Here is a 21,330-nt window from a genome sequence, read left to right on the forward strand (position 1 = left end):
TTGTTTACTTTCCAAAATTTGAGAGAATTGAACAAAGGTCTCCATTCCCATTTGTCTTGCTGCATTTAAAGATTGTGAAAACATATTTCTCAACACAGAGGTTGCTTTTCTCCCCTCAAGTAAGCATTTGACTTCTCTTCATATTTACCAGACAACTGCTGACAACTCCAAGATGGGTACCTGAGGGATGATGTACTTTGAGCATTGCACTTCATATGTCACATCCACATGAAATGCCATTTTTAAGATGCCTCTTGCTGAATACATGTGTACTAACATGTAGCATCCTCAACCTGTTGCAGAGGGATTAATGACTGCAAAGGATAATAAACCTTGCAGGGACATGGGTTTATAGTACAAGCCATGGGCATACTGAAGCACCAAATTACCTTGACAGACTCTCTGGCTGAGTCACACCTCAGTAACGTACTTCTATGTCACCTTGGTAAATGAGAGTCTGATGCAGGAGCCAAACAAAAACAGGGCTGACTGAGCTGCCAGCAGGGGAAGCTTTTGAGCTGAAGCCGGCTTGGTGCTGAGCTCCATGTGGTGCCAGCAGATTTTCTTGTGTGGAGGGGAAAGTACATGCAGTTTAGCAACATTTATTTTTGCCCAGTGTCTGAGAAGCTTGGAGCGAGGCCTGACTGTGGCAGCTATTGGACTTCAGAATTTAGTAGAGCAGCTTTAATAAATAAATAAATAAACAAACAGTAATCTTTAAAATTAGCCCGGTCAATTCAGGCTACATAACTTACCTGACCTTTCAGAGGCCATAAGCACACAGCAGTTCCCATCCACAGCACTGGGGCACCTGAAGCAAGAATCCAGGTACTGCCCTGGATGTTAGGCATCAAGAGCCGTGGTTAGGCACCCAGGGCCTAAATGACCCTTGGATCACCGTGCCTGGTATTTCCTGTTGGTCAATTCTAGTTAGCTGTCTGCTTGAAGGCCTTTGAAGGCATACCTATTTTTACTGATTTGGTGCAGGAACACAGCCTATAGGCTGCCTGAGCAGGAAGTTGGTGCTCCTCAGCTTGGAGAGGAGGCCAAGAACCTGGCTGAGCAGGCCGAGGCATTGTGGTATTTGTGTATACAAGATATGCAAAAGAATGGACGGGGTTTTCTTATCTCTACAAAACCAATACAAAGTCTGAAGATGTGTATGCACCTTAAATGCAGATTAAGTGCTTCTTTGTATTTTGACATGCTTAAATAATGCCAGAAATCCCATCCTGAGCAACTTGTCTGAGCTGCTAGAGGGAGCAGGGGCTAGAGATGGAAGGTAGGCCCTGGATCCCAGTCATGACCAATATCATCATAACAACGTTCCCCTTTCTCACCCCAAACAACTTTATTTTCAGTGAGTACTGTTCCTAACACCATTTTAGCTGCTATCTGTTCTTTTCTGAAGTAACTGATTACTTTTTCCCTTTGGATTTTATCTTTCTAGAATTCACTTCAATGTGTGGAAACAGCGGACAAAGGTAAAGTGTTATTTTTAAAAAATTCAAGATGTCATCAGAAAATACATGTTTTGCTGTTCGTTTGTATTAGTGAACTGTTTTAGTTGGCATATTGCAGATGTTTACATATTCAGTTACATGGTCATTATGCTAAATAAAAATTTAAGTGATACAAAAATATAAATGAAACATAGCATTTCCCAAAACTAATCTGGTGAATGAGGATGAAAAGAACATATTATAGTTAGTGGTGGTCATAGTAGCAATGATAATATTATTTTTAGTAGCTCTCCTTAGTCCTGACTTTTTATGTAGAGAAAAGGGAAAATAAGGAACTTCCTGAAAGCCTGAAAAAATAATTTTGTGTGTGGCTTTTCTCCTCAGCTCTAGTAATTTTCATTCCTCCTTCCTTAAGCTTTAGTTCTTCGTCATCTTTCATTGTGTAAACAGTGTGTTGTCTGGGATGATATACTGTCATAAAAGTAGGTTAATTAACAGCAATGGACAAAATGATAGACCCTACCTGATTTAATCCCTCACATAAAATCCACTTAGCATCACTGCCCCAGTACTGTTAGCATTACTAAAGAGTTGCTCCCAGGCTGAGGGATGAGCAGGAGTCTGTCCTCTCATGGGTGTCTGTGTTGGGTTCCCTGTGGTGACAGCCACCTCCAGGGCTCAGGACCTGCCCTACCCCATTGTGGCTGCCTGCGACCTGTAACCAGAGCACTACGCTGACGCTCTCAAAGGGGCAGCCATCTGAATTTCAGGATGAGACAAGATGTGCTGCAGAATGGCAGTCTGTCTGTTTTGTTTGAGGAAAAAAGTGTCTGTTTAAAGATGTACTTTTTCTCCTTCCGTCTTTTAGCTGCTCTTGTTGCAATGTGCCCAGAGAGGTAAAGAGGTAAACAAACCACAAAGGTTGCAGCAGTATTTCAAACACAGATGTGATTTAAATGAAGGACTCCAAATGCCAGGCTTGTTGTTTCACCATTATTCAATTTCACGAGCAGCAAACAAAGAAACAGCAATTATATTTGTAAACTGCCAAGAAAAGCTAAGCAGCTAGGGGACCAGGGGAGTATGGGAAGAACATGTAGGTGTAGAAGGGAGGAGTTGGATGGTAAGGAGTTTATAGGATTATTTTCCCTTGGGTATAGTCATTTATCCCTTAAACACTACTAATGGAAAAAAATGTTTGAATACAAAAAGGAATTAATAGTTACTAATGAACATCTACCTTGGAAATCACCCACTGTTCCAGAAAACCTGTCTGGAAAGGATTTGAAACATTTCTCTACTAAAAGATATTTCCAAGGTTGGGCTTCACTGAATCAGTAGCTTCCTCAAGGAAAATCTGATTTCTTGAGTAAAAGTAAAGGAATCTCTCAGCTTTTGACTCTACTTTTCTGCACCTATTTATTTATGCCAGGAAACTTTTAACTGTGAATACTTATACTACTATTTGTTCTCGGCACACCCTAATTTCATAACAATTGTAGGGTCCTTTTAGTAATGTAATATTAGAAACTGCAACTTACTGATTGCAAGTCAGAACTTGCCAGGCCATTAGTAATTCTGTGTAGAAGACTACATTCAAAGTTTTCCAGGGTAACCAAAAAATTCCATTACATGCATTGATATACATTTCATGTATGTATTAACACACTATGTGTTATGCATTACATCTAGACCTACTAAATAAACTTGTAAAAGCCAGCAAAATATTTAAAGATAGGCCAACATGTTAAAACAAAAAGTCTTGATCTCATATCAAAGCCTGTGGTTAAGGTTATGTCTGATTTAAAATAAAAAATAAAAAATGTAAAAGAGCAATGCCCAAAACTGATCTACTGGAACCTAGACCTCATGCCCAGGAAGTGGATAAAAGCATTACACACATCTGTTCTTTTTGGGATCAAGAACATTCTTCAGTCACAATCACCTCAGTGCTCACCTTCATGATGATGCCATGGTATCTCCCATCCTGGGGATACTGAGCCTGAGAGGAATTCAGATGGTATTTTCACCTGCTCAGGCTAGAAGTAAAAATCACTTGGAAGGTAAGACCTGCATTCCAGGTGAAACCACCTATGTTTCCTTTTTCCACCTCATTGGCTCCCCGCCCTCTTTTTACTTCATTATGCTTAGCTGGCTAAATGACATGCATGCAAAAATTTGCAAGCCTGTGACCCAAAAGAAAAGTAAAATCACGATCTTAACCTAGGGCAGGTAAGTTTTTCCGGACCTAAGGGAAGTGAAAAAGCATGTCTCTTGCAGCACAATTGCAAATGAAGTCAGCACTGACAGTTGAGGGGACAGGCTGCATTTCCCATTTGTGCTGTTTCTTTTCTGTTCTTTTCTGTTTCTTTTCTGTGTTCATGCTTATCTTCAAGAAAGCAGGATCAAACTCAAACAGCAGGAGCAATAATCAATTACTTCAGCTAATATTTTTTGCTGTTTTCCTCCTTCCCCCAAGTGATAGTTATTACCTCGAGTATCATAAAAGACTGCCAAATGGTGTTTTGCTTCTCTCCATTATAGCTTCTCATTCCCACAAAAGAGAAAAGGATATAAGATAATATCAAAGTGAAAGTTTTACTTAATAATTTGTTTAGAAACTGCTATATTCTTTCTCTTTAATAAAAGATTAACAGAGGTTTAATGTTAGTCATTCACCATGGACTATGCAGGTCAGAGAGTATATTCAAAATCTTAAGCCTTGATTTAGTGTTGCAATAACTGGTTCTATTAACAGTGTTGTCTCTGTAGACCAAATTATTCCGTTGCTGCGAACAGAGCAGTACTCATCCGTGCTACATCTAAGTATGGATCATGTTCTGTTCCCTGTATGAAGTCCTCAGAAAATCATATTAATGTTGGAGTGCTCAATGTGGTTTCTTTTTCTTAAATATGAGACATTATCACCTTTCTGCAGTATATAGTTTGCCCAGAAAATAAAGAATAAGATTATTCAAGTTAATAGAGATTTAACATTGCGGTTCACTGCAATCTAGAGTATGAAAAGGCTGCATGCTGGTATAAAATTCACTTGGTGTGCCTTTCTCAAAAGCTGATGAATGAATGTTTATATACTGTCTACAGCCTTGTGACTTCAGGCAAGGATTTCACCGGATCAGACATGATAAGTAGCTTTTGGAACTTGATCCGTAGTTCTCTGGGACCAGTACCAGAAAGTCCAATATGCACCATGAACTGGTGATATTGAATCCAACAGTCTGTTCTATCAGAACTGCTGGAATTTCTATCTTTTTGAGTGAATGTAGAAAACAGATGCCTTGATGATGATATATTTAACGAAATGAAGCTGTCATTACATTTGAGGGTGTAAAGATTCACTGATTGAGCTTTGGATTTGATAGTTACTTCTAGATCTGGTCATAAAAATATTTATCAAAGAAAATTAAAAAAAAAAACATAAAAGGAGGAAGGAGGAAAATGGGAGCTTTATTTTAAAGTTTTCCTATATTAAATAGAAAACTCTTCCTTCTTTCCCTGGGACAAAGCCATTATAATTTTGTTTTGGAAAGATTCCTTTTTGTTTTCAGAGCGTAGAAAAATGTCAAGAGCTTTTATTGAATATATTTCATCTCCGTAAGCCTCTCCTGCATTGTTTTTAATTTTGAGCATGGTTCTTTAATTTTAAGCTGTTGCTGTGTTACATCTTGATATGTTTTCCTGAAAGTCAAGTTGTTGTTTAACAAGATTTGTTTAACTAAGACCAATTTTTGTATAACTACAATCCCCCAGTCCTCAAAAAAAAAAAATCAGTTGCAAAAACATTTTGTATACTAGTACTAGGACAACAGCAGATTTTTAAGTTTCTTTCAAAAGATAATTCACAGGATTCTTCAGTTAACAGGAGGAAACAACAACAAAAATACTGGTGCATGGAAACTTCAGCTGATCAGTTTTGGCATTGCATCCTTTTCATGTTTTGCCTTTTTCTTACTCATTTTCTTCTGATGGTGGTCTAATTCACATTGCTTAGCACCTCAGCTAAATCTTGAGGGTGAGCCTTTCTCTTAAAATAAGTGGGAAAGAGTAATGTCAAAATCAAGTTCTCCAAAATTTCTTTAAGGTGACACAAGAATCTTAATCCCTCCATCCAAATTCTTTTCAACCAGATATTTGTTGTGTCTTACCTGGAGAAAACATGTACAGAATCAGACAGGTCATGTTGAATATGTATTAAATTGATATCATCTGCTAGCAAAGTGCCTACTCTGTTGTAAGGTCTGATACTGAAATCATATGTGAATTGTAAAACTGGACTAAGAAAAAGAAAGTACTTTTTTTTTTTTTTTTTTTTTAATAAGGAATAAGCTAGTATATTCCTCACTATCTCTTGAAAGTACATGCAGGTATATTCATTTACATTTTCAGGGATGGCATGGGTTGTTCTGTTTCTCATCAACAGTGAAATTCATGCCTTCAAACTTCAAGTACAAGGAGCATGTGTCAGAAATAAACACATCTGGCAGTTGTCGTTAAAATTCTCTTCCCTTGTTTTCATCTCATTTCCACAGTGGAGCAGTGAGAAGGTGATGCTGAATAAATCCATACCAGCAATAAATTGAGGCTTCAGTTGTGAGATTATTACTCTCAGTCACAATTCACTTTTTGATGTAGTATACTCATCATACCCTTGGAGATTAACTATGCATGGGACACCTTTTTGGAAAATAAACTCTGGCATACCTAAAACTTTGGATCTGCTATAGGAAGTCTACAGCCTTTGCTATGTAAATCATCGAAACGCTATAATCCTTTCTCATGTAAGATTTATTAGTCATTAAAAGCAGTAAAGCTCTCTGGCTTCATGAATGGGCTGTGTAGTCTCAGCGTACCAAATCCTATTCAGCAGTTCATAAAAATACAGTGAAAAGCTGCTGACCACCTCTTGTGAGTAATGGACGCTTACAGACTAGCCAAGATGTTTGTCTCTAATTTAGCTAATTGCCACCAGGCTTAATGAGTGAAGAGTGGGGGGAGGAGGGAAAGGGCTGACTGTGGCACAAAAACCACTGGGTGGTTTTAAACTGAGAGCTGACAAGTAAGAAAACACATGTAGGAAAAACTGTTGTAGTTGTAGATTAAGTCATACTTGGACATTTGCTTACACCTGAGGAACTGTATTCATAAGAAGAATCATGCTGGATCTCCTATTAATTAGGTAAATTACGCTGAAATTTCATTCATCTCCTTTTGCTGGTGGTCAGACTGATTGCCCCATTGCTGTCTTCACCCTTCACGCCATGTTAGCAACAGAACCAGTCTGCAGTGCCCACCAGAGCCTGCTTCCAAACTGGCTCAGTTTCCGTAGTTGGGCACAGATTCTGCAAATTCTTGGGTGAAAGATGGAGTTTTGAAAGAGAGAAACAGAAAAGGAAGAAAATTTCCCAGCTTCCTTCACTGGTGTTTGTGTGTGTCTCACAGACACTGCCTGTAACTACGTGAAGACTTTTAACCTTGCCCCATCTAGCCACGTAGCTCTTGTAGGACGAGCAGATCCCTGACACACAGGAAACCTTTTTCACCTCACCACTGACAGAATGAAGCATGTAACAAGTAAATGAGGTAACAAAATGTGATTTTCCTTATGTTTTTCCTTTTCTCCCTCAGTTTTGGGGGATTTTGTTTTTATCTATCTGACATTCAGTTATGTCTCTCAGGTAGCTAGATAGAATCATTCCTCTGCAAATGTGGCCAGTGGAGGAGAGTTTGGATACACCAATAGGCATCTAGCCTGTGAAAATCTTCTGTTAGGGAAAATCTTTACACATTACCCTACTGTGTATGTTTCACGTTTTTTTTTTTTTCTTTCTGCAAGGAATATTTCCTTCTTTCTGTGGCTTTGTTGATATGTGGTACATTTCCTCTTGTTCTTGAAAAAAAAATAGAATAATTGCCATATAGCATAGAATACAGGTTGTATAAACTGCAGGGCCAAAGGGCATGATTCAGCAAACAGCTGGAAGTTTTATAAGGATTCCAAACTCTGTTGCACCTCATTTTGGAGAAAATGCTGAAAAGGTTGTATTTGGTAATCATTGACTTCAGAGGGCCAATTTGCATAAATAAGGACTTTGCTATTACATTACTTCTACCTATCTGTCTCTTTGAACAGATTGGATTCAGGGAGCCTCTTAAATAGCTGTTTTTCCTCACGGTAAATACTATGCTATGGTAAAAATCCACTGATGTTCTCTTCTAGACCTCTTAAAAAGGTTTTATGTATATGACTATAAGTAATTCCTTGGAACGTAAAATAATTCAGTGCAGATTAAACATTTGGTTTGGAAGGTGTACATCTTATCACACAACCAAGAGGACTGGGTTTGAGAATAATATGGTATCCTATGGAAAAATGCATTAAAGCTAAAGATAGAGCAATTATGGAAAATGATGATAAATAGAGAAAATAGTAACGAGCATAAATAAAAAGAAATAAGAAGTATATGGTAGGCACAGAACTATATACAAAACAGAGCAAAAGGACTGAGTTTTTTAATTGATTAGTCTCTAAAATGATTCTGCTCATTTATGTGGAAAATGATTACAACCAGAGAAGATGTGGAATTCTAGCCAGTCCTTCATGTGTGCAGTAACTTGGTGTCAGTATTACCAGTAGCAAACTTCATTATATGTTGAACTATTTCAAAGTTGAGTATGTCTGTATTGTTACATAATTTAAATGTCTTCATTATAGAATGAAGATTGATATAATTCCTTTGCACTTTTTGCCATGCATTTTGTGACTCAATAATTCTGAGTATTCTCTAGTTTAAAGGCCAAAGGTATCAAAGAAGGGAAATAAATCAGGGGCACAGGTTGTGTTTGCCTCTGTCCTTCCGAGAGGGGGGATCAATGCTGACAAGCAGACTCATCACATTAACACATGGCTTCGGGACTGGTGCAACCAGCAGAATTTTGGGTTTTTCAATCACGGGAAGGTCTACGCGACACTGGGCGTGCTGACACCAGATGGGATGCGCCTCCCTCAGAGAAGGGTAAGGATTTTTGCTCAGGAGTTGGCAGGACTGATAGATAGGGCTTTGAATGAGAGTCGAAGGGGGAAGGGGATAAAACCAGGCACGCTGGTGATGAGCTAAGGGATGGTGTGCTAGAATCAGAGGGACTGTGTGCTAGTGAGGCCCTTCGGTCAGCTACACAAGGTGCTGTGTGTAGGGAGGCGCATTTGAAGTGCTTCTACACAAATGCACGCAGTATGAGGAATAAAATGGATGAGCTAGAAGTCTTGGCCCGGTCCCACAGCTACGACATCATCGGCATAAACGAAACCTGGTGGGATGAGTCCTGTGGCTGGTGTGTTGCAATAGATGGTTACAGGCTCTTCAAGAGGGACAGGCAGGGTAGGTGACGTGGCGGGGTGGCAATGTATGTGAAGCAGGGGCTGGACTGTGTGGAACTTCAAGTTGGCGATGGCAAACTTGAGAGCCTCTGGGTAAGGATTAAGGGACGAACAAATAAAGGGGATGTCGTTGTGGGAGTCTATTACAGACCACCTGGCCAGGACGACAACGCCGATGAATCATTCTTTGCAGAGCTAAGAGATGCCTCGAGATCAACTCCACTTGTCCTTATGGGGGATTTCAACTTGCCAGACGTCAGCTGGGATCACCACACGGCTGACACGAGCAAGTCCAGGAGGTTCATAAAGCACCTAGATGGTAACTTGTGGTGCAGGTGCTAAGGGAGCCAACTAGGAAAGGTGCCCTCCTAGATCTGTTGCTGGAGAACAGAGAGGGTCTTGTGGGAGACGTGGCAATTGGCGGCCGTCTTGGTCATAGTGACCATGAAGTGGTCGAATTCAGAATTTATGGTGACAGAAGGAAAACTGCCACCAAAACCTCAGCCCTGGATATGGGGAAAGCAGACTTCAGGCTGCTCAGGGAACTAGTCAGCAAGGTCCCCTGGGAAACTGCTTTTGAAGGCATTGGCGTCCATCAGTGCTGGTCAATCATTAAGCACTGCCTCCTAAAAGCACAAGATGAGGCTATTCCAAAGTATCGGAAGTCAGGCAGGCGGGGCAGAAGGCCGGCCTGGCTGACCAGGGAACTTCTACTGGAGCTTAGGCGAAAAAAGAAAGTGTACAACTGCTGGAAGGAGGGTCAGGCGAAGAGGAAGGAATACAGGGATGCTGTTTGTGTTTGTAGGAAGAAAATTTGTGTGGCCAAGGCCCAACTAGAGTTGAAGCTGGCCATGTCTGTGGGAGACAATAAAAAAGGTTTTTTTAGATATGTGAACAGAAAAAGGAGAACTAAAGAAAACATAGGTCTGTTACTAGATGGGGAAGGTCTCCTCACAAACAATGACATAGGCAAAGCAGGGACGTTTAACGCCTTCTTCGCCTCTGTCTTCAACACTGATGATGGGCTTCGGGACCCAGGGTGCCCTGAGCTGGAGGACCATGACAGTGGGAATGACAAACTCCCAACTGACCCTGAATGTGTGCGGGATTTGCTGTTCCACCTGGATCCATACAAGTCCATGGGTCCGGATGGGATTCATCCCAGGGTGCTTAAAGAGCTGGCTGACGTCATCGCGGGACCTCTCTCAATTGTTTTTCAACGATCTCGGGAATCTGGAGAGGTCCCATTGGACTGGAAGCTGGCAAATGAAGTGCCAATTTTCAAGAAGGGTAAGAAAGAAGACCCTAGCAATTACAGGCCCGTCAGTCTCACGTCAGTGCCTGGTAAAATTATGGAGAGGATGATCCTTGAAGTTATTGAAGCGCAGCTGGGGGACAATGCAGTCATTGGTCCCAGCCAACATGGGTTCATGAGGGGTAGGTCCTGCCTAACAAATTTGATTTCCTTTTATGATAAGATCACCCATCTAGTCGATCAAGGGAAACCAGCTGATGTGATCTTTTTGGACTTCAGCAAAGCTTTTGACACGGTTTCCCATAGGATCCTACTGGACAAAATGTCCAGCATACAACTTAACAAAAACATCATGCGATGGGTGAGCAATTGGCTGACAGGCAGGCCTCAAAGGGTTGTGGTAAATGGGGCCACATCTGGCTGGCGGACAGTCACCAGTGGGGTCCCTCAAGGCTCCATTTTAGGGCCAGTCCTCTTCGATGTTTTTATAAATGATTTGGATGTAGGACTAGAAGGTGTGTTGAGCAAATGTGCCAATGACACCAAAATTGGAGAAGCTGTGGACTCGGATGAGGGTGGAAAGGCCTTGCAGAGAGATCTGGACAGATTGGAGAGCTGGGCGATCACCAACCACATGAAGTTTGACAAGAGCAAGTGCCGGGTCCTGCACCTGGGACGGGGCAACCCTGGCTATACATAGAGACTGGGCGACGAGATGCTGGAGAGCAGCCCCGCAGAGAGGGATCTGGGGGTTGTGGTTGACAGCAAGCTGAATATGAGCCAGCAGTGTGCCCTGGCAGCCAGGAGGGCCAACCGTATCCTGGGGTGCATCAAGCACGGCATCGCGAGTCGGTCAAGGGAAGTGATTGTCCTGCTCTACTCTGCGCTGGTGCGGCCTCACCTTGAGTACTGTGTGCAGTTCTGGGCACCACAGTACAAAAAGGGCATTAAACTGTTGGGGAGTGTCCAGAGGAGGGCGACGAAGGTGGTGAAGGGCCTAGAGGGGAAGACGTACAAGGAGCAGCTGAGGGAACTGGGCCTGTTCAGCCTGGAGAAGAGGAGGCTGAGGGGGGACCTCATTGCAGTCTACAACTTCCTCGCGAGGGGGAGTGGAGAGGCAGGTGACCTATTCTCCGTTATCACCAGTGACAGGACCCGTGGGAACGGTGTTAAGCTGAGGCAGGGGAAGTTTAGGCTGGACATCAGGAAGAGGTTCTTCACCGAGAGGGTGGTTGCACACTGGAACAGGCTCCCCAGTGAAGTAGTCACTGCACCAAGCCTGTCTGAATTTAAGAAGCGATTGGACTGTGCACTTAGTCACACGGTCTAAACTTTTGGGCAGACCTGTGCGGTGCCAGGAGTTGGACTTGATGATCCTTATGGGTCCCTTCCAACTCGGGATATTCTATGATTCTATGATTCTGAAGTTCCAGACCAGTGATATTGTTTGGAGACGTTTCTAGTAGGAAAGTGGGATAGCTAAAGTCAGTGAATCGTGCTGTCTGTAGCTGCTATTGGGCAGGATACTTGCTCCTATCCCAAGTATTGAAAACTAATGCAGGTACATGTCAATAAATGGCTACTGAGTGCAGTGTCCTGGCAAGCGGAGGGTGTATGTTGAGAACTATGGCAAAAGGTGATAAATGTGTGTTCTTGTTCATGTAGAAACGTGGGAGATAGAGGGGAGGAGGAGAATTTTGGATACCCTTCTGGAAGCCAAATCATTCTGATCTTGTAATGATACAATGTGCTCTGACACTTCCTTCCTCAACCTGTCCCTTACCTGAGAAATGAGAGTGCTTGTACCAGCTCCGTTCACTTGATGGAGGCTGCAAGGGCTGGGTATTTTAATTTACACTGGCAATCAGGCAGTCCCCAGCTACTTCAAAAATGCAGAGAGAGGGAAGGTGGATAAAAACCAGTAATTGCAGAAAAAGAGCACTGCAGAGCTGACGCCAAAAGGAAATAAATAAAGGTGCAATATAAATGAATGGACAGCCTGCTTTTGATATATATGTGTAGATACATCTTTCAGTGTCTGTGGAATGTTATGACCAATACATGACCATGTCTGATTGTGGCTGATGTTATATATATTTTATGAGTTGTTTATGTATATTTGCAATAGCTTTGTAGTCCTAAAATTTAACCAGTGCCTTTTCTCCATTCTACAGCAACATTGCTATTTCCCTTGAAATAAGCAATTACTTAGTTGCGTAAATTAAAAAATGCTTACATAATAAAAATTCTTCCAGCACAAAAATTAACAGGCTAAAATGATGTATCTGAGGCACACACTAACTTGCTGTAGTTTAAAAGGCTTACTTGGAAAATGCCTTACTTGGAAAATGCCTTAATTTGAAGGCACTGTAATGAAAGACTGCTAATGATACACTAGAAATGAGCTAAGGCTGGTTTCAGAAGCACAGATGGCTAATTGGCTTCAGTTGGTAGGTTATGTCATTTTAATTAAATTTTATTAAGAAGCATTTTAAAGCCATAACTGATGGTTTAAGATAAACATGCTTCATCACAACTGACCTGTTGCTAACCTTTATTTATTTCCCTCTCTCCTCTTAGCATTAATGGAGGCTGCTGTGACTGAGCTCTCCATGGCCATCTCTCGTCTCATCCATGTTTACAGCAGCAGCTTTGAAACAGATTTCCAGCTTGCCAGCATACCTAAAAGCCCTTCATGTGCAGACATCAGCCTCTATTCCCAGCTCAGCTTTACAGTTTATGCTGCCCATAACATCCCAGAAGTGTGGGTGAACAGGTAGGAGGAGATCTAGCAAGTGTTCACAATTGTGATGTGTTGTCTCATCTCTCACAATCACATATTTTAACAGGTGCTAGCTGACCTCTATTGCTTTGGTGATTCTCCTGTATTAACATTAGAAACTAAGTGGGTGCATCTCCACTGCTCTTCTAGCATAAAGAGCACTAACGTAAGTTGACTGAGTAGACTTCCAGGCCCTATTGATAGAAGGAGAATGGAAGAGGTGGCCTACATGGTTGCCCTTGACCAGTATGGAAGGATGGTAACAGGAAAAGTCAGTGTGGACCTTGATGGGTATCTGTACACATGCTTGTGTGACTGACTTGCTCAGAGGGACAGAGGAAAGTATGTGTATCGCATGTCAAGAGAGTTTGGTTTGGGGCTTTGTGTGGCCTTTGCAGCACAAGTAACTGGAAGGGTTACCAAGTTAATCAGAGGGTGCTTGCTTAAACCCAATCTGAACGAGACTTTATGAGCAATTTTTGTTCATTGTGTATTCAAACCACATTACTCAGTAAGACGTGTGTATTGACAATCGTCTTTATAGATGTTGATTAAAATAAGTACAGTTTATGGGTCCAAGCATGCCTGGTATATCCACCTAGCAGAGGAAAGCAAAAAGGGACACAACTTCATTAAAAAGCTGATTGAAATATTCTTTTCAGCATTGTTTTTTTTTTTTTTTTTCATATTAGTTGTCATTTCAAATAACTGCGTTTTCTACTCTGTGTAAAACTGATGTTCTCCTCTTACCGCTCCACTACAGTCAGAGGGCAGATGACTACAGTCTGGTTACATTATTTTTATGACTGAAAAAGCTGTTCTCCAAGTTTTTATTAGTACTTTCCCCTTGCTCCCACTTTGCCTTGAATTCCAAATGACTGATTAAAAAACAGTGGGATCATTTGCATTAGACTGTGAGCAAAAAGAGTGTAGTATACAGCATTAGCTGTAATTAGCAGTTTAATAAAAATCTGAGAGAATTTGCATTAGTTAACGTAATAAATGGAAAACTACAATCACTATCCTGATACTGCAGATGGTTATAACATTCCCCTTGCATTTTATGTTTTACCAGAAAAATGTGAAATTACATATGGCCTAAAATGCCACTGATGTCTTGAACACTATGTTCAAGCATATGAAAATGAGAATCTCTGTTCCTCCTTAATCTCCCTTTCCAGTCTATCCAATATTCATACCTAACATGAATTTCTTAACGTAGACTGCAGTCCATGTCACCTACTTTCCTCAGATACTTTTACTAACTTCATACCCACATTCCTCGTGGTTATTTCTGTACTGCATAATTTCATGCTGACCATGTCACAGCACTTGTTTTTCCCTCTCCAGATCAGATTTTATGATCTTGCTGCTGTTTATAACATTATTTTAGCATATATATTTGCATAAATATAATATATACAATATAAATGTTAGAATTTAGACATCTCTGACTATCTGTCTCTCATTGTTTTTTCATACATATAAGTACGTAATAAACATCTCTTCTTCTAATTGTTTGGGATAAGGGAGAGGGACCTACCTTTGTTTTACAGAATCATTTTAGTGTTTCAGCAAATTCCTCTCAAGCTCAGTTTTGTGGATTGGCACTTTATCAATTTCTATATTTATGCTCTCAATTTCCTTATTCTAGTCTTAATGTCCTCCTTGAAAAAATAGGTACAGACCTTACCAGTTGCAGAATAATGGTGCAACCCTTTCTTTATGGTATTTTCATTCCTTCTTGTTTCTGTTATCAGTTTGTTCTTTTATCTCATTTAGATCCTAAGCAGATGTTCCCTGTTTGATGCCAATGGCATAATGTTGCTAGCATCATCTTTGGCTGCATTTGTTTCTATAGCCCAAAATTCAAATTACTCTCTATGTCAGGATGATATAAAGTGATCTCTGGGACAAGACTAGAGTGCCATGCCTTTGAACTGATAGGGAGGATACCTAGGCAAAACATTCTACAAAGAATCAGAGAATATCTGAGTTGGAAGGGACCCACAAGGATCATCGTGTCCAAGTCCTAGGTCCCCAAAGGACCACACAAAAACAAACAAAACAAAAAAAACCATGTGTTTGAGAGCATTGTCCAAATGCTTCTTGAATTCCAGCAGGCTCAGTGCTGTGACCACTTCCCTGGGTAGCCTGTTCCAGTGCCCACCACCGCCTCGGTGAAGAACCTTTTCCTGATATCCGGCCTGAACCTCTCCTGTCACAGCTCCATGCTGTTCCCTTGGGTCCTGTCTCTGTCACCAGAGAGCAGAGCTCAGTGCCTGTCCCTCCATTCCCCTCTTGAGGAAGTTGTAGAACACAATGTGGCTTCTCCTCAGTCTCCTCTTCTCCAGGCTGAACAAACCGAGTCCTCACTAAGTCCTCCAACCACTCCTCATATGTCTTCCCCTCTAGACCCTTTACCATCTTTGTTACCCTCCTTTGGACACTCTAACAATTTTAGACATATGTGTTGAAGCGTGTGCACTCTGAACTTAAACATTGCATAAAGATTAATCTTTCCAGGATTAGGTCTTAGGGTATATAAATCAGGGATATATCACTATATTGTGTATCAACAATTCTGTTTAAACAGCAGTGCTTAATCACTTTATGGTAAAACAATCTATTATTTTTTTCACTATATTCCAATTGTTTGTAGCCTTTGGACTCTAGAAGATAGATGCCATATTTAAGAGCAAAAGCATTTCTTACTCTTGTAAGGTATTTTTTTCCTTTCTTTGCATTTCTTTTCTTTCTCATAGGTACTACGCATTAAAAAAAAAAAAAAAGAGAGAAAAAGCACATCTGCTACAATAATTCTAACAATTATTATAACATTCTGGAAGAGATCAATAATAGTGCTTGTAAATAAGGCAAAGCCAGGCAGCTTTAGTCTGCAAATGCTTCAGACTTGCCCTTCAGATTTGACTCTGTTTTCTTTCCCATGTTCGTCATTCTTATACAGCATGTGGTCTAAAGCTGAGTGTGACAATTTTGTAGGATTTTAGGAGGATCTGGAAGTTACAAGACTAATTAACAACATTAGTTGATTGTAAAATATTCCTCTCATTTTGACAAAAAAAAAAAAGGAAAGAAAGAAAATATTTCAGTAAGAAGAATATGAAACCAACAAGTAGATGCAGACCTGAATTACACTGTGAAGCCAGTCAGATAAGTATGTGACAAATACCAGCACAGATGTCTTTAATGCTTCTGCTGTAATAAATGTATAGATTCCCTTAATTATTACCCTGCTGTATTGTGTTTTGGTTGATGTTATCACAGATTGAGAAAAGTAAGTGTAAATAGTTTGCTGACTGAAGTTATATGATGACCAAGTTGAAACACTTCAAAACTTATGTCTAAACTGCAATAATGCAATTATGCAACTGCATTGACTGCAATAATGAGGAAAAAAAAAAGTTAGACAATGCCAAAAAAAGACAAGAATCTAAGGTGTCTTGAAGACTTTTCTTGAACTCTGAACATTAAAATGTAGATTTTTTAAAATAAAACATTAAAATGAGATTCTTTATTTTTATTCTTTTTCTACATAAGAACGGACGTTCACAAGTTTATGAACAGATAGCCCTGATGAACAGTTAGCCCTTTATGAACAGTTTAGCCATGGTAAACCATGCTGGACATATTACATTGCAGTTAATCTTTTTTTCCCTTTCTCTTTGTAGTTACAAAGTTTTTTCTTTTTCCTGTTCACTGACTTACGCTGGGAAGACAATATGTCAAGTGAAGATTTGCAAAAGTATACCAGTTAAAAGATCCTTCTTTTTGCTGGCAGAGTGGAATGAGAGGTAAGTTTTGGTCTGTGTTTGATGTATGCTTTTCTGAAGATTTTACAAACTGAATGTTAATTTAAAACAGAACAGAACAAAGGCCCATATTTTTATAATGTATCTTCTGTGCAAATTAAACCCCACAGAATTCAGAAAAATTTAGGGAGGTAGGAGTAGGAAAGGAATGGGATAGCCAAAGGGAAGAGCAATAGCACTAAGCAAAGTCTAGTCTGAGAACAAGCTAAACTCAGCTGGTCTAAGAATAGCTTTTGTTCAGCACTGCTGGCTTTGGGAGAATACTGAAACTGAAAGGAGATACAAGAGACTATATTTTGGTTCTATTGTGAGGACTTTGCACTTTGGATCCACCTCTAAATAGATATGCAATCCAGCGTGAGAACCTATTGTAACATTTCTTTAATTCTTTGTTTAGAAAGGAATGTGGCTGTTGATTTTTATATAAGCAGGCTGGTTTTAAAATGAGGACCTTTCGTTTAAGAGACTAGAATTTTAGAATAAAAGCTGCCAATTGCCTCCCATGTGCCTGTCTGCTTTGAGGAAAATAACTCAATTGAAAAGCAAGGCACACACTTAAATAGCATTCAGTTTAGGCAATGGAATGACAAAAGGCCTATTTGCAATAGATTGGAGAGAAGTAGGCTTTTTATTTATTAATTTTTACATTTTGGTAATGTTCTCTGGATTTCTGAGCATGACATTTTTACATTTAGTCTTTCAAAATTTTTATATTTTATATTGCCATTTATTGTATTTTAAATCTGAAAGTAGCTTGATTACATTGTAATTGAACAAAGACTACAATTAATCTAAAAGGTGGTTTGTTACATTATAATTGAATACAAAATGTATAATCCATTACTTTTTTTTGCCTTCCTCTAAAACATTAATCAGTTTTAAGCTGGCCTAACAAAGCAAGACAGTTGTATGTCAAACCCATTGCATTTCTATCTCAATAGTTTTTGTTGCCTTCTTACACAACACTCCTGCACAGATGAGAGAAGCTTAGTATGTATGCCCTATGGTTAAGAAATAAAATGGGTGCATTTCTGCATATATTTATTTGCAGACATATTTGCATATATATATATATATGCATATATTTCTGCAAATAGTTCATTTGGGGCCTAGTATCTTCTTTGATACCTCAGTTGAGTCCACAGAGTTTGTGTTGAACCCTTACTCTTTTATATGACTGGGAAGGAACTGCTGTCTTTGTGCTGAAAGAGTTGGATCGTTCCCATTTGCTCTGTAGCAATTTTCACTTTTACCCGTGTTTTAGTCAAGTTCTTTGTTTTGGTACATATGGACAGATATAATTCAAATATAGAGGAAGGACTGTATTGTTTACAAGTATTTTTGGCTCTTAAAAGGTGGCTGATTCCTTTCTGGAATGCATCTTACACACAACCTCCTTATAAAACAAAATATAAGGCGATAGAATAGAAATAAATTCTTCAGACATGACTGGGACTCTGCTCTTCTTCCATTTCTGTGAAAACATAAAGAAATCAGATGAAAGCTTCAGTATTTCTGTTTAAACCTCTCCTTCTGCAAAATCCATATTAAATGTCTACAGTTCCAGCAAAGGGCTTAATGGAAAAACAGTTAAGTATGCACACCAAATTCTTTCATAGGTACTTGTAAGAGTCTCTTAACACCAGAAATAAGATCTAGAATTGTATGAAACTTAGTAGTATTAGTTCACAAATGCACCTTTTTACTTTTTTATTGTTGCATGAGTTTCAAAAATCATTTTCAAAATCTGAATCAAATCAATTCCAAATTATAAAACCACAAATGTATATCTGTCTGGCAGGTTTTTCCATGTTTCCTTCCACCTTTCCACATAGAAATGGTTAGCCTAGATTTCTGTAAGCCTCAGATCATAAGGGAAGGTTTCTTGAGATCCAGAAGCACAAGCTGAGAATCTAGGCAGCCAGATATGACATGATTTTTAGTATGTTTCAGCTTGTATCTGGAACTGGATTTGCAAACAGCTGCTATTTTTAGCCAAAATACAAAGGTCAGATGGGGTGTTTTAAACCAGCTGATAGTCGTACATCTGGAGTTTTCCCTCCTTGTCTTTGACCCACCAGAATATTGCTTGCTTGACAGGGCAGATTTTATTCAGAAACAGGTGCTTATAACACACATGTTCTTACTTTAAAACTCACACAGCACTTAACAGCAAAATCAAATGTTTTCTTATAAAGAAAGGAGCTGACAGCTGTAATGAGTTGTGCTTAATACAGTGTGACTTTGGAATTGTATCCAAATATTAATCAGGATAGTGAGGTGAGAAGATCTTTTGTATGACAACATGCACACGAAAGGAAATGTTTGTGTTTTTGTTTTTAATTTATATTAAATGTGAAATACTTGTCACAGTTGTATAATGGGAAATTGTGTTTTTGCTATTGGTGCTGCTAACCCTCAAAAAAAAAGAAAGAACAAACAGCACCAAACTTGACAGAATAATCATTATAATTGTATATTATATATAGTAATATATATATATATATATCGTTCAGATTATATATTCAGAATAATCTGAAACATACAGAGAGGAGGAACAGTAGAGGTGTTGCCATTTTAGCATTGAAGGTGTCATGTGCCTAACTAGCATAAGTTAAAACATACTCAAGAACAGGCTGGTTTGTATTTCATACAATAAATACATGTATATAAACACTCATTAGCACTTTTTGCAAGAATTCGAGATGGAATGGATTAAGAATAGAATATTTTAATGAAGTAAGTATTACTACCGTTGGTTTTTATACGTCATCAAGTGGCACCATTTGTTGTTTTAGGAAATCTGCATCACTAAAACTGTGTTCACTCTTGGTTATATTTTAGCTTTAAAGTCACTTTCTGAAGCGGAAGGATATACATTCAGAAATTCACAGAGAAGATGACTTCTTTCTTGTAAGATTTCTTGTCCTGAGTTGTTAAAGTGCTACTTTCATTCTAATCTATATGCTATTTTCAGTTGATCACAGCCATTGAAAATGAATGTGGTTAAAGATCACCAAGAAGAGCTTCCATTATGTTAGGAAGTCACCTATTCGCTGAACAGTTAGGCATCAATCAGGCCAAAAAATAAAACTAGCAAATTCAAAACGAGTCCTGATTAGGACTGACTAAACAAGGCAAAAGAAAGTGGAGAGCAGTGTTTTGATAATTGGAAATCTAGGAAGAGTGTTTCAATAAAAGACAAGGCTTGCTTTATTTGCTGATTTTCATGTATTTAGTTTGTGTTTTACACTGCTTTAACCTATTACTGTCTGAATTTGGTAGTTTTTTTTTTTTGTGTGTGTGTGTGTGTGTGTTTGAACATGATCTTTTGGTGATGTCTTTTATCATCTTTTGTCCTTCATAGAATGTTCTCAGAAAAAAGTGGGAATCATTTTATACCTAAGTAGGATGCCTCATTTTGTGTCTTTTGTCTGTTTGTTCTTTTTAGAAGTCTATTTTTTCCTTTAGAACCTGTGTGTTATCTTTGAAAAATGGTATCACATTGGTGCAAAGTTTGAACAGGCTGATACTATCTAGTTAATAATGTGCACAGTCCAAAAATTGCCCCCTCTTTCTCATCAACTTCATTTTTAAATGGCTGAGGCCTCTCAATTATTTTCTTACTTTTTTTCTTAACTCGCTCTTCTTAGTCTCCTCATTCCACCACCTCCTTTCTTTTTCCATCCTCTGTGATTTATGTTAAACCTGCAGACATGAAATGTGGAATTAACATTAAGCCTACCATTCATCACCTTTTTGGCTTTGGATTTCCTTTTTTCCCATATTTTGTTTGGCTTGTCTATCTTGTTTATACTTTCTCAGGGCAAAGACCAGAGTGCCCCAGAGCTCTTCAGTGTTGAGTGCTCTTATGATGTTAGGTTCTTAGCCTTTGAAACCAGCTGTATAACTTTATCTAACATCTGTAAACAGCACTTTCTCAGTGAGTAGCTTCTCTGTTCTTCTCAACTACTGCTGAAATTGTTCACTCACGCTTTTCCATTTCCTCTTTCCTCTTAGTCATCTCTGTCTCAGTCTCATGCAGTCAGAAAGTATAATACTAACAGGGTAGGCTTAGACATGCGTAAAAAAAAAAAAAAAAAAACACGTCTTAAACAGTACAAATACTCCCCTTCTCTGTGTATCACATGTCACTAGAAGAGAAATTTTGCTAATCTTTTGCCCATGGTTTAAGTCTTGGGATTCCTAACTTTTGTTTAACTCTCCAGGTTCTTTTTCCATGTGCATATGTCTGGTAGTGCTATATATTGTGTCCTAGGGAATCTCTGAGAAGCATTTGCTTTCTGCAAGAGTAGGATATTGTCAGTGTTTTTTCATTTCTCCACATTCACAAAGAGTGCTAACAAATTTCTGTATTAGATGATGCATGTCTTGGTTTTTATTTGTTTGTCTTCACAGAAAATATTAAAGATACTTTAAAGCTGTGTAACTCTGTCAAAAGGTATGAAATATGGACACAGCTTTTGGCCTCTAAATGAAAAAGACAGAACAAACCATCCATGACATGTAAAACTGTTTTCCAAAAGTTTTTTTTTCCAATTATGAGTGAAGAAGGGGGCATGAGACAGGAAGCAGAGTTG

General features: G+C 39.2%; 1 protein-coding gene across 6 annotated transcripts in view; it reads left to right on the plus strand.

Annotated features, from left to right (window-relative positions):
* The window catches only part of PIK3C2G (phosphatidylinositol-4-phosphate 3-kinase catalytic subunit type 2 gamma), a 323,563-nt gene that overhangs the window by 159,798 nt on the left and 142,435 nt on the right, over nucleotides 1-21,330 (plus strand). For all 6 annotated transcript variants that reach the window (XM_083808728.1, XM_083808727.1, XM_083808726.1 and 3 more), the window contains 3 exons: nucleotides 1,451-1,484; nucleotides 12,695-12,890; nucleotides 16,589-16,711. In XM_083808728.1, coding sequence (XP_083664854.1) covers nucleotides 1,451-1,484; nucleotides 12,695-12,890; nucleotides 16,589-16,711 — 353 coding nt within the window. The remainder of the gene's footprint in view (nucleotides 1-1,450; nucleotides 1,485-12,694; nucleotides 12,891-16,588; nucleotides 16,712-21,330) is intronic.

Source organism: Anser anser, assembly GCF_964211835.1.
Source record: "Anser anser genome assembly, chromosome: 1".
NCBI classification, from domain to species: Eukaryota; Metazoa; Chordata; class Aves; order Anseriformes; family Anatidae; genus Anser; species Anser anser.